General features: G+C 43.0%; 1 protein-coding gene across 9 annotated transcripts in view; it reads left to right on the top strand.

Annotated features, from left to right (window-relative positions):
• Window positions 1–12,500, top strand: part of scube2 (signal peptide, CUB domain, EGF-like 2) — a 33,134-nt gene that overhangs the window by 9,028 nt on the left and 11,606 nt on the right. For 3 of the 9 annotated variants that reach the window (XM_017478885.3, XM_017478887.3, XM_017478882.2), the window contains 11 exons: window positions 990–1,079; window positions 1,941–1,967; window positions 3,018–3,134; window positions 4,017–4,139; window positions 4,561–4,677; window positions 6,843–6,965; window positions 7,660–7,776; window positions 7,879–7,971; window positions 8,729–8,851; window positions 9,803–9,970; window positions 10,257–10,463. In XM_017478885.3, the coding sequence (XP_017334374.1) occupies window positions 990–1,079; window positions 1,941–1,967; window positions 3,018–3,134; window positions 4,017–4,139; window positions 4,561–4,677; window positions 6,843–6,965; window positions 7,660–7,776; window positions 7,879–7,971; window positions 8,729–8,851; window positions 9,803–9,970; window positions 10,257–10,463 (1,305 nt within the window). The remainder of the gene's footprint in view (window positions 1–989; window positions 1,080–1,940; window positions 1,968–3,017; window positions 3,135–4,016; window positions 4,140–4,560; window positions 4,678–6,842; window positions 6,966–7,659; window positions 7,777–7,878; window positions 7,972–8,728; window positions 8,852–9,802; window positions 9,971–10,256; window positions 10,464–12,500) is intronic. The other 6 variants (XM_017478884.3, XM_017478886.3, XM_017478890.3 and 3 more) reach the window with 6 other exon arrangements.

Below are 12,500 nucleotides of genomic sequence, written 5' to 3' on the forward strand. Positions count from 1 at the left end.
ACTTTAATGTCGTGAATTCTTTATATTTGCAGATTTCCTGAGTTAACACTGACGTCTGGTGACAATTTCATCTGAATAACCTCATTGGAAATATATTTACTGAAAAAAACTTATTTCCCCCCACTGTAAACCTCCTTGCAGAAAATTTGAACGTCAACAGTTTTTAAAACTGTATTTATGTGGCGCGTCCCCTGTGACGTATGAGAACCGGCGCATTAATATAAACCTGTGATTCACGGCCGCGCTGCTGTTAGAGGAAATGAATCAACATCAACATTGATAAATGAGACTCGGGGCTTGTTAATATTTAATATAATTTTTTACTCCCATCTCAGCTTCCTGTTTCTGAGGTTTCACTGAGAAATGATCGAATCATTTTAGTCAGAATAACGCCGGACTGTGTCTAATTTTAAACTATGTGATTCCAGACCGAGTCACTGGATAATCAGATTTAGGATGAGCAGCTGAATAATGAGTCTTAAATTAAATCAATTTCATTTTGATAATGTTTTATTATGATTTTCTTTGTTTTGAATAAACTTTATATGTAAATAACCTGAGAATTTAAGTTCTAGATGAGTAAAAACATTATTATTATTATTATTATTATTATTATTATTATTATAAAGATCTTCATCTAACTCCATATATTATTGAAGGTTTTAATGGATAAAAACATCTTGTTTTTACTTTTAACTCTCATTGATTTTTTTTTCTGTTTTAAAGGATTGTTACTTTTAAGCTGTTTTAATCGTTGTACTTGAACACATTTTCAGTGTTATGAATTTTTATAATGTTATATTTTTTCTCACTGCTTTTCTTTGTTGTGTCTATTTTACTATTTTACTATTAAATGAATAAAATAAAATTTATAATAATAATAATAATAATAATAATTATTATTATTATATTTCTGCTGCATGGAGTTATTTCTGTTTATTTAGAATATCACATCAGTTAATCTTCCTGCTGATATTTTGTTATTTCAGAAAGAGATGACGTGACCCCTAGCAGCTCTGACCACAACGCCACGTCTCTCGCCGAGGTGGACAAACGCGTCAAGCGGCGACTCCTGATGGGTAAAACATCCATAACACCCGAGTCCGAACGCCGTGCTTTTCTCACGATTTCTTAAGAGCGGTGTAAAAACTTTGTGTTTAATCTCGGTGTAAAGTTTGTGTAGCTGTGAGTTCAGAGGAGCGTTTTTCCCGGCTGCGCTGCCGCATTCCTCAGACCTGAAAGCAAACTGTGAAATGACTGAGGACCCGTGCGTTCTCACCCCAGATCTCTCTCCTGTAAAATCCGTTGTGGTGATGGTGTGGTAAATTTCTCACGTGTAGCTGTGAGGAGGTTTCCTGTACACTCGGTCTGTTCACACCCACATTCGGGTGTTCCGGTCTCGGCTCTGTCCTAGTGCCAGAACCTAATCTGAAAAAACCCAACTCCGGGCTCATGTACAGATGTTTCCTGATTAACACACAGCCTGAACGTTATAGCAGCCGAGTCTCCGTCAGCAGGGATCTTTATTAACACGCTCGGAAGTATACACCCCCCAGGCACGCTGTAGTTTGTAGTTTATTCATTTGAATGAATCCTTTATTACAGCGTATAATAACTCGAACCCTGCACCACATCTGCACTTTTTTCATGCCTTAAAAAAATAAAACCTAAACAAGCGGGCTCCGTCTCGAGCAGTCGCGTCTGTAGGGAAAAAAACAGCTCTCGCACACCTTTGGAAAATATAAATATCGATCTTATCGCTAAGTTAGAGAAAGAGATAAGAAAGATATGAGAGTGTTTATGGAGAGACATTCAGAAACAAGAAAACAAGAAGACATGAAGGAAAGAGAACGGAAGGAAAATAAAAACAGCCAGAGAGATGAATAAAAGTCCAGGAGACGTTCAGAAATATCACTCTGATCTTTATCCTCTGTTTTCAGATCCCAGTGTTTTATTCACCAGTTACGGTATGTACAAGGAATTTTATTTACGTCAAAGTGTCCTATAAAGACAACATTACAGAATAATATAAGAATATATTTACACTACAATAAAGAACAGAAACACAGCACACAGAGCCGTGGGAATATTACCAAAATCTGATGCGTTTAATCATTACAGAAAATTAAACATTCTTATAAAAATGAAAGAAATAGCATTGTTGGATAAATATCTGGCCAGCCAGCGTTTCATGCAATTACATTCTTTATTAATTAAATTTTTGAACATCAGAGAATTACAGGAAGTGTCTTATTAGTGAAAGCATTTTAAAGCACAACCTCTGCACTCAGTGTGGATGTATTGAGTACAGAATAAACCTGAGTGAGTAGACGCGTAGAACCGGGGAATTTACTTTAATTCACTTCATTATTTAATGCTTTTCATGTTGGTGACTCATGAATGGAGGTGGTGGAGAATCAGTCTCTGCCGAGGACGGCCTGTAGTCTGGCGTGGCGTCGCTGTGGATGGAACCACACGGAGACGCTGAAGATGATTGTAGATGTTCTGACTTGAATAGACTAATGATTGCACTTGCTCAAATCTAAGCTCAAATAACTTCAGCTGGAGATTATAGACTTAAAGCTCGAACTCTACTGCCATCAGAACTGACTCTGACTCTGACGTACTGAAGATCCTTCACCACACCGAGCGCTGCGTGGCTCTGTAGTGTACAGCTGTGGATGAGTAATGACTCGTGTTCTGACGCTCCGGTGTCACGCGGAAGACGACCGGCTCCATTTTGAGTCTGTTCCTCTCAAGGTTTCTTCCTCGTGTCGTCTCGGAGAGTTTTTCTTCACCACCGTCTCCTCTGACTTCTTCATTAAAGAGAAATTTAAATCTAGATCTACACCCGGATGATGTGTGTGGAGCTGCTTTGTGACAGTGCGCACTGTTAAAAGAGTAACATGAATACAGTGAATTGAATTGAAGTTTAGGATTAATACACTGTGTGTGTGTGTCTGTGTGTGTGTGTGTGTGTGTGTGTGTGTGTCTGTGTGTGTGTTGTTGTTTTTTAGAGACCTGTGCTGTAAATAATGGAGGATGTGACAGTATGTGTAAGGACACGTCCACCGGCGTCCGCTGCAGCTGTCCTGTGGGTTTCACTCTCCAACCGGACGGCAAAAGCTGCGAAGGTCCGAACAGAACCGTGTTTTATTAATAGACTATATTTCCAGAAGTATGTGTACCCCAGACCCTCACACCCCTACGTGCTTCTTGAACATCCCTTTCCAAAAACATGGGCATTAATATGGAGTTGTTCCTCCTTTGCTGTTATACGCGCTCCAGTCTTCTCTTCTGGGAAGGCTTTCCACTAGATTTTGGGGCGTGGCCGTGGGGATGTGTGTTCATTCAGCTACAGGAGGGTTAGTGAGGTTGAGGTCAGGCGCTGATGTTGATGTAAGGAGACTCCAGTTCCAGTTCATCCCAAAGGTGTTCAGTGGGGTCGAGGTCAGGGATCTGTACAGGACACTCGAGTTCTTCTACCTTCTTCCAACCTTCACACACACCACGTCTTCATGGAGCTCGCGTTGTGCACTGGGGCGTCGTCGTGCTGGAACAGGTTTGGACCGCTTCATTCCAGTGAAGTGAAACTGTAATGCTACAGCGTACAGAGACGTTCTACACAGCTGTGTGCTTCAGACCTTGTGGTAACAGTTTGGGGAGGAACCACATACTGTGTGGGTGTGATGTTCAGGGGTGCACATACTTTATTGCATATAGTGCAATAGATTTCCTCACTGCAAAAAATAATATCTTAGCAAGTAAAAATACCTTGAATATAAGATATACAAGTTCTTCTAATATCTCTCTTTCTTTGATTAAATAAATATGTAATGATTGGGCCTTTGAAACTGTAATATTTTATTATCGTTTGTTCATCATTTATTTCTAGAAAAAAGCTCAATTTATCTACCAATAGAATAAAACCAACTTAAAATGAGTACATGTTTGTAGAAATTAGCTTAATGGACTTGTATTAATCTCACAAAACTACTGTGTGTGTGTGTGTGTAGACATAGACGAATGCGAGTTCCACAACGGAGGCTGTGACCACTTGTGTAGGAACACCATCGGGAGCTTCGAGTGTAGCTGTCGCAAAGGCTTCAAACTGCTGACAGATGAGCGCTCCTGCCAGGGTTAGGCTTCTGTTCTTCTGTTTGTAGTGGTGTGTGTGTGTGTGTGTGTGTGTGTGTGTGGGTGTGTGTGTGTGTGTGTGTAGTTAGCCTGAGAGATAAGAGCGTCTCTTGAAGCGTGCCCGTATCGACTTGCAGGATATCTTTGAAGATCTTTAACTCGGGCGAGCTTTAAGGAGACGTCGGTAAAGCACACAGACTCCGCCCTCGGAGGAATGCGCGTCTCCCTGTTATTATTAACCACGGCCTAGATGTTTCTTTCAGATTCAATATTTGATGTTGAAGCTGAAAATGAGCACACGCACTGTAGACTTGACAGATGTATAATTACATTGTGTGTATATACGGATATATTTATGTATATATATTTATGTATATATATTTATGTATATATATTTATGTATATATATTTGCTTAATTATAGATATCGACGAGTGCTTCTTTGAGAGGACGTGTGACCAGACTTGTGTGAACTCCCCAGGAAGCTTCGAGTGTGTGTGTAATAAGGGATACACACTCTACGGGCTTGCACACTGTGGAGGTACGCCTGGGTTCTCCCGAATGATTGCATGTTTATATTCCATTTCTGTTGAGCAGCAGATTCGGGGATTAGAATGAGCACCGACTGCAGCGCTGAGTTCACTGAATCACTGAATAACAGAGTTAGCAACAAGACGCTAATCACGTTGACGCGGAGGTACCGTGACCACCCTGATGATTTTCCTGTAGCGGCACGTCCCGAAGTGTTTTATTCTTCTTGTACTACAGCAATTCACCATCAGTTACATTTTTTAATTTATTCAAGAATGATGCGTCACACTCTTTATCCATTTATAGCTACACGTAAAGGGTTTTTTTTTTTTTTTTTTTGGCGTGAAACGAGTTGAAATCGGCAAAACCGCACTAGCACGGGTTCTTCTTTTAAACTTCTACCGGTGAAGACACGCATGTAATGACTTTCTCTGATTTATAAAGTATGCCACAGACACAGGAAACATTTTTTATTACTTTTCTGAGCACAACAACTGTCGGGTTCTCTAATATACACGCCTCGGTCGTGGTGATTTGCCTTGGCATGTGAGGCACAGCGGCCATTTTTCAGTGCTTTGTGGGAGGAAGACTGTTCTGTCCTGTTCTACGACAGCGCTGCGTGGTATGCGGTCTTTCGCAGTGATGCTTGTGGGTAAATGAGACCTTTTAGCCGTACTCCTGTTTGACACGCGAGAATCACAGAGGGCTGTGTCTGAATGCACGTTGTGATGTCACACGGCACGTCTCGGCCCAAATCCGCAGAAAATTGGTGGTAATTTTGAAAAATCGCACGCTTCTCTGAATATTGCAGAGTTTGCTTGATTCTGTGTTCCTGGAGGGACTTATTTAAGGTTGTGGAACTTCCATGAAGCAAGTTAGTTCCTGTTCTCTCTGACACTATAGCAATATCAGTCCAGTTCCAGCACTGAAAAGTTCTTCAAATGTTCTTTGAGTAATTAATGTTTATTTTCATTTTATTTTATTGCTTCTTAAACTTTTTCTGCTTGATAGGGGAACGTACAGGTGTGGGGTTCTACAACAGTCACGTCCATCAGAAGTCTTAAGGGTTCTCGATCAGCCATTTTTACTGATACACAAAGAAAAGCTGTTTTTGAGGCGCTACACGCTCAGAATGAAGTGTGATAAGAAATAACAGCAGGTTTTTACCATCGCGCGTGTGACGTTGTCTTCAGTACTGTTCCGATGGGATTCGTTTTCCCGACGCATGTGGAGTCGGGGGACGTGTGTAGTCGTTCTGATCAACACAGGATCTCTGTTTAAATCACACAGGTGGGCGTGTCTTCACGCATATACTAAACACTCCGTGTGCACTACACACAGCGCAGTTTACTACACACGGATTGTTCTGGTGTTTATTGTAAGGGCTTGTTGTAGGGGGCGTGGCCACATTTCACCATTAGCAGGTCGCAGGGCTATAACATTTCTGTAGTGTGTATCTGTGCTACAGTAGGAACTCGAAAACTTCTCTAAAAGCCCCGGAAGCATCGCTTCTCTGCCACGCGCTTTCACACCTCGTCTAGACTTTATTGTTCTGCGTTGTTTGGTTTTAATAGAAAAGAGAAAAGAGCGAGCGCTTCCTGGAGAGTCTTTATACTGAAGAACATAACACAATGTTTACCAGCATGTCACTTCAGATGGGATTTATATTACCTGGAGTTTACAGGAGGGAAAATTATTATTATTATTATTATTATTATTATTATTATTATTATTATTATTATTATTATTATCATGGCATATTTTCTGAAAATGTGATTATAATATGAATCCGAAAGCATGGTAAAATTCTAGAGATCCTTCTGGAATAATTGCTCACTTCCACATGGAAAACTAATCCCGTCTGAACAGGGCTTTAGATGATGTGTTTAGCTTTATGGATGATGGATGGTAAAATATTTTCTCATGATCGGTTCGGCTCTTACACCGCCGTAACCCGGACCGTCTCTTAAAGCGGATGGACTGGTTCTGGGAAACAGCACCGCGGCTGTGCGCGTGCTGAGTGAAGTAAAGCCGAGGTGGAAGCAAATGCAATAGATCTGATTTGGTTTGGAGTGTTTATGAAGATATTTAAGCGTGGGGTAAACTGGTAATCTGATTTATTATTAAAGTGTTGGACTGACGAGAATCATGTTTCATTTTGCTCTTCGACGTCAGACATTAACGAGTGCAGCGTGAATAACGGAGGCTGTGGACACGTCTGTGAAAACACCATGGGAGGATTTCAGTGTCGGTGCAGAGCGGGATACAGACTGCACTGGAACAAGAAGGACTGCGTCGGTAAGACAACATCGAACTCGGAACGAGGGAGAGTTTATTATTATTTCTGGGAGCTGAAAACAGGAGATACTTTGAGTTTCTTGGTTGCATTTTTCTTTCTTGCTCTTCTTTCGCCCTTTCAAGCCACTAACTTTAATCCAGACGTATCGCTTTAGCTTTTCATACAGCTGAGTGTGAATGAATTGCATCCCTAATGGGTTTTAAATGGAAAAACTAATCATGTTTGTCTGTTTTACAATTTTAAAATGTAGCCCTAGTATTCTGAGGTGAATATTACTCGTGAGAGGATCCAAAAGTGGTTGAGAGGATGTGAGAATCCCGGATTGTGAAAATCCCAGGAGGTGGATTATCTTCTGTAAATGTTATATTCTCAGTGTTTCCCGGGATCAACTTTAGATCCATCCTCATCTGGACTCGGATAAATCACTCACTGAAGAACAATTAATGATCTTTTAATATTCTAACCAGCACAATTTGTCTATTTTTGTTACCTGTGATAATGAGGAGCGTGTGTGAAACCATGCACACTCGACATCATGCTGCTATTCGTGACATTTCCTGTCCTAAAGGTATGCAAACCTTTGCACTCAGTTATATGTAGGTTAAAAATCCTACTGTGTTGCGTTTCGTCGTTCCTCTGACTGCGTCAGTCCATCCTGCGTTTATCTGTGAGTTTATGATCTCGAACATTCAGAAGCTGACGGCGCTCCGGTGGTCATGGTTCCTTTGAGACCGACGCTGAACTGCAGTAAACACGGAGGAGCTGAACACTGCTTCCTCACCTGTCAGTCTCAGGTGAACATCAGCAACGGTGAGTGCACATGCGTGCTCTCGGATCGCTTTACACGCTTTCGCTCCACTTCGGATCGTGTTGCACTCAGTCGTCTCTCGCTCCGGTATGTTGCGTATGCAGGCGCTGAAGATTCCTACACCGTGACCTGTGGCCTGCCGCTGCCGGGCTCGTCTGGAGGAGGACATCGGGGCGACGGCGGGACTCTCTGCTCAGGCAAGTACACGCACGCATCAGTGTCACGTCTCACCTCTGTGGGATCGCTTTCACAGGAAACGGCCAGATGAGACTGTCGATTTTAAATGAATATCGTAAAAGCCGAGGGTTCTGTCTTCGCGACTAGGAGGGTGTGCGTTCAAATCCCAGACACGAACATATCCTGGATTTAGCAGAATGTTGTTATCGATCTTCACAAGAACCAGAAAACATCTCCAAAGCATCGCTGATCCACCTCCAGACTTTACACCAAGCTGCCTTGTATTCGCTCTTCTTTTTTACACCAAACACGTCGACGGTGGTTGTAGATATTTGTCTCATCTGACCATGAAACCGTCTCGATCATGAAGCTCGTTGAAGTTCAGGAACGTTTCTTTTGAGGAAATATACATATAATTATATGCAAGAGTCTAATTTCTGGGAAATTCTCATCCTTTCCAAACTTTTTATTGTAGCTTTGCTTGTGTTTTACTTTTATTTTAGCTGGTTAGAGATCATGTTAGATCCGTTACCTGACGTGTTCGAGTCGATAACACATATCCTTTTGTGCCGAAGTTCTTCTGCTCTTTTTATGTGTGCAACTTCGTCTATTTAAACAGGAAAGTGTCAAAGATTCACAGAGAATCACAGAGTTCCTGGGCATGGCATGCATTAAAAAAAAAAAAGATCATATTTGAAATATTCTGCTGTCCTGGTTGGCAATAGTTACGCTACATTTATACTCCGTTAAACCTGTCCTTCATTTGTCTTCTTTCAGGTTCGGACTCCTCCTGCACTCACAGGATCAAAACCACAGCCACGTTTAAATGGGGTCAGGGGAAATGCAGTCTGAAGCGAAGTCCGGAAAAACTCACCGAGAGCTTCAGCATGGCGCTGTCAGGTAAACCTCCTGAGTGTCTCTGTGCGGAGACAGAATCCTGCTGGTGTACGTTACTGTGGCTGTGGATCGTGTGTGAACGCTGACAGAATAATCGGCGATTCACGGCTCGTCAGAAACCGACCGGCACAGCGTGTTAGTTAACGTATTTGGTAAGATTCCTCAGCTGAGTTCTGGTTTGTGATTGGTCAGAAGGCGTTGAGTAGTTTTCTCTAACAGCAGCTCTGACAGTAGCGCAGCTTCACATCACAGCTTTATATTCAGTTAATGCGCTCGTTCTAATACGCTATCGTTTCTATAGCAACAGCTCATTCACGGGGACGGGTACAGCGGACGCTCCACTAATAGACAGATTAGAAAGAAAAAAACATGTTTAATCCATAAACGATACGGCGACGTCTTCTGTAAGGAGATGTTTCTGTAACGTTGATGGAAGGAGTCTCCAGTGCCAGCGCTGTGTACCAGTCAGAGGTCAAGCTGTAACTTCTTCAGCACCGAGGAGTTTACACGTCTCTGCGGTTTCTCGTGACATACGTAACGAGCTGCGTTTGTTTTCTTTTTGGTCTTATGAACTTAAAGAGAGAGAAAGAAGAGAGGCTGCTGAGGAAACGTTTCATGGATGTTCTACAACATTAAACGTAACTAAAAACAGATAAAAGTATCACGTGTCCCTCTTCAGTTAATAAAACATCGTAATGGCTGCTGGTTTGGTATAAGAGGAATAAAAATCTTCATGCTGTTGTAGGAAAGGAGTCATCTTCGGGTGGTAAGAGTAAGCGTTACCGGTTTCCTTACTCATTTTATTACATTCTTGATTTACAAGCAGCACAAAAAAAAGGTACGGATTAGATTGATGCGTGTTCTCTTTATTCCCTCACTTTTCCTTCCTCCTCGTCTTCATCTTTATGAGCTCCATGACGTTCTTTTGAGAAATCCATGTTTGTTTTTCTCTAGATAAGAAGGCCTTGGCTACGGAAAACGTACAGTTCAGCTTCGTGAGTCTTCACTGTAACTCCTCAAGCCTGCGGCAGCGGAGTCGTCACGGCCGTAAAGCGGTGGAGGACGAGAGCTCGTCCATCACGGCGCTGTTCGAGCTCGATGTCGACCCAGAGGAGGTAACAGGTTGGTTTCGCTGCAGCGCTCAAACGCATGACGCCCTCTCTAAACCCTCTCACATTCTCGCCTTTCTGCTCGTGTTACGAGTCTCTGACCATCGCTTCCTTCTGTGCTAATAAACACAGGTCTGCTAGTGAAAGTATCTCCTGTTTAGTTGCTTTGGATCACGTCTGGGTGTGTGTCGTTGTGAATCGTGGAATGAAATGCATGCTGTATAGGTGTGTGTGTGTGTGTGTGTGTGTGTGTGTGTGTGTGTGTGTTTTTCTGTGTCGTTATCGAGTGTCTCTGTCAGCAGAGGGCTGTGATCTGTCATGTGTCAAGCGGCGTTCAGAGAAGCGCCTGAAGAAGACTCTCCGGACTCTCCGCAAGTCCATAAACAGAGAGCAGTTCCACCTGCACTTCGGCAGCTCGGAGTACGAACTCGCCAAGAAACCGGCGCGGGCCGCAGACGGCCCTGAACCCTGCGGCCCCGGACAAGTGCTGCGGGACAGGAAGTGTGGTGAGAGACTCCATTCTTTTCTTAAAGATCCTCTCTAGCTCCAGTTTTTTTTACTGTTCTCACGCCTCCGTGTTCGGACACCGTCCACATGACCCTGACGGTCTCCCGGGAAACACGCTCCACAGACGAAAGAAACAAATCCTTTAACATCCTCGTGTTCGATTGTGACTTTATAAAGCCTGTTGTGTTTGTATCGTCCACAACACACAACAGACCTCCTGTAAAACAGCCCAGGTCTCTCTCACACCGTGCCATTCTGCTTGCGTTTCAATGGGAAGCCAGTGAGCTAAAGCTGAAAGGTCGACAAAATGTTTTAACCTCCGCTCGTTTTAAACCTGACTAATCTCATTTCATCCAGATCCTAAGCTTTATTTGATTGTATACAGAAGTAATGCATGTTTATAACAATCAACACAGACAAAAGACATTTATTTACTTTTATTTACTTACTCCTCGTGAGAAAGCACCGAGACGAAGCTCCACACTCGTGAATGACGTCCCAGCCGTAGGTGCGAACTGGAAAAGCTGAACGGTAAATAAATAAATAAATAAACATTACAGCTCGGTTTCTGGAATCATTCATCCTGTTTGTTTGGTGCTGGAATTAACATGTTAAACATTAAACTCAGTTCTGAAGCACAACCTAGAAAACTATGAAGCTGAAACGAACAAAGTTTTGTGCAAAGTTTTGAAATCTGCACCGTTTTCTCTGGATTCTCATTTTAAGCCTAGCGATAAACCGTGCGCCCCTGTCTGACCTCTAAACTGCACATTCACACACCTCGTCTTCACGGATCTCTCATTAGTGCCGCGTAGACGAGTGTAAGCATGGGAACGGAGTAAACCACGCCCCCAGGACTGTCTGATGTCACAGGTCTTTGTTTACGTCTACAGCCAAAGTACATTTAAGAGCATTAAGTTAGAAATGACCCAAATGAGAGACTTCTAGTTTTATCATGATATTTACTCTTTAACGATCTCTTCTAACTGTGCTGATGAGGTGTGTCGGGGAACAGACGGATATAACTGCTCGACTTTAGGTTCATTTCTACAGAACATCTTCAGTCGTGTTTTGAATGAACGTTGGATTTAAATCTGTTACTTTCAGTACACAAGGCCGTGCACATGCAGTGGTAATGACCGCGTTTGAGGAAATGGTTTATTTGATGGGACTGAAACGGTTCCAGTCGTTTCAGGGAAACTTGACATCATAGTCAAGTCCAACACGGGGGATGAACTTTGTCTAATCACCCGTTTTCGCTGGCAGGAAGGCTCGTCGATAAACAGTGTTTTAAAGAAAGAATTCACACTGTGACTAAATTTAAACTGCATGTACCAGATGGCGCTCGAATCTGATTGGTTCGAAGGTGTGCATTATTCTGGTGTAACAGCACGGGTAGTTCTGGCTGTAACGTGAACGTTTATATCGTATGCGTATACGTTATCGTTTCTATAGTAACAGCTCATTCACGGGGACTCGTACGGCGGACGCTCCACATAATCTAAGATTAATAATGAATGGATTTAAGAAAAGAATGGGTTGTTTAACAAAATCATTCTCATAATCATTGTGTGCTGAAGTTGTAAGCGCGCTCAGGCTTGGTTACGCTTTCTGTTTCACTACGTCTGCTCAGTAAAATGACACGCTGCGCTTTTTGTGTGTATGAGAGAGAGAGGGAGGGAGAGAGAGAGCGAGAGAGAGGGAGGGCGAGAGGAAGAGAGAGCGAGAGAGAGGGAGAGAGCGAGGGAGAGAGGGAGAGAGAGAGAGCAAGAAAGAGAGAGGGGGCGAGGGAGAGGGAGAGAGCGAGAGAGAGAGAGCGAGGGAGAGAGTGAGAGAGCGAGAGAGAGAGAGCGAGGGAGAGAGTGAGAGAGAGAGAGAGCGAGGGAGAGAGAGAGGGAGAGAGAGAGAGCGAGAGGGAGGGCGAGAGAGAGGGAGAGAGAGAGAGAGTGAGGGAGAGAGCGAGAGAGAGAGAGAGCGAGGGAGAAGGAGAGAGTGAGAGAGAGAGAGCGAGAGAGAGAGAGTGAGAGAGAGTGAGG

Source organism: Ictalurus punctatus, chromosome 10 (genome assembly GCF_001660625.3).
Source record: "Ictalurus punctatus breed USDA103 chromosome 10, Coco_2.0, whole genome shotgun sequence".
Classification (NCBI taxonomy): Eukaryota; Metazoa; Chordata; class Actinopteri; order Siluriformes; family Ictaluridae; genus Ictalurus; species Ictalurus punctatus.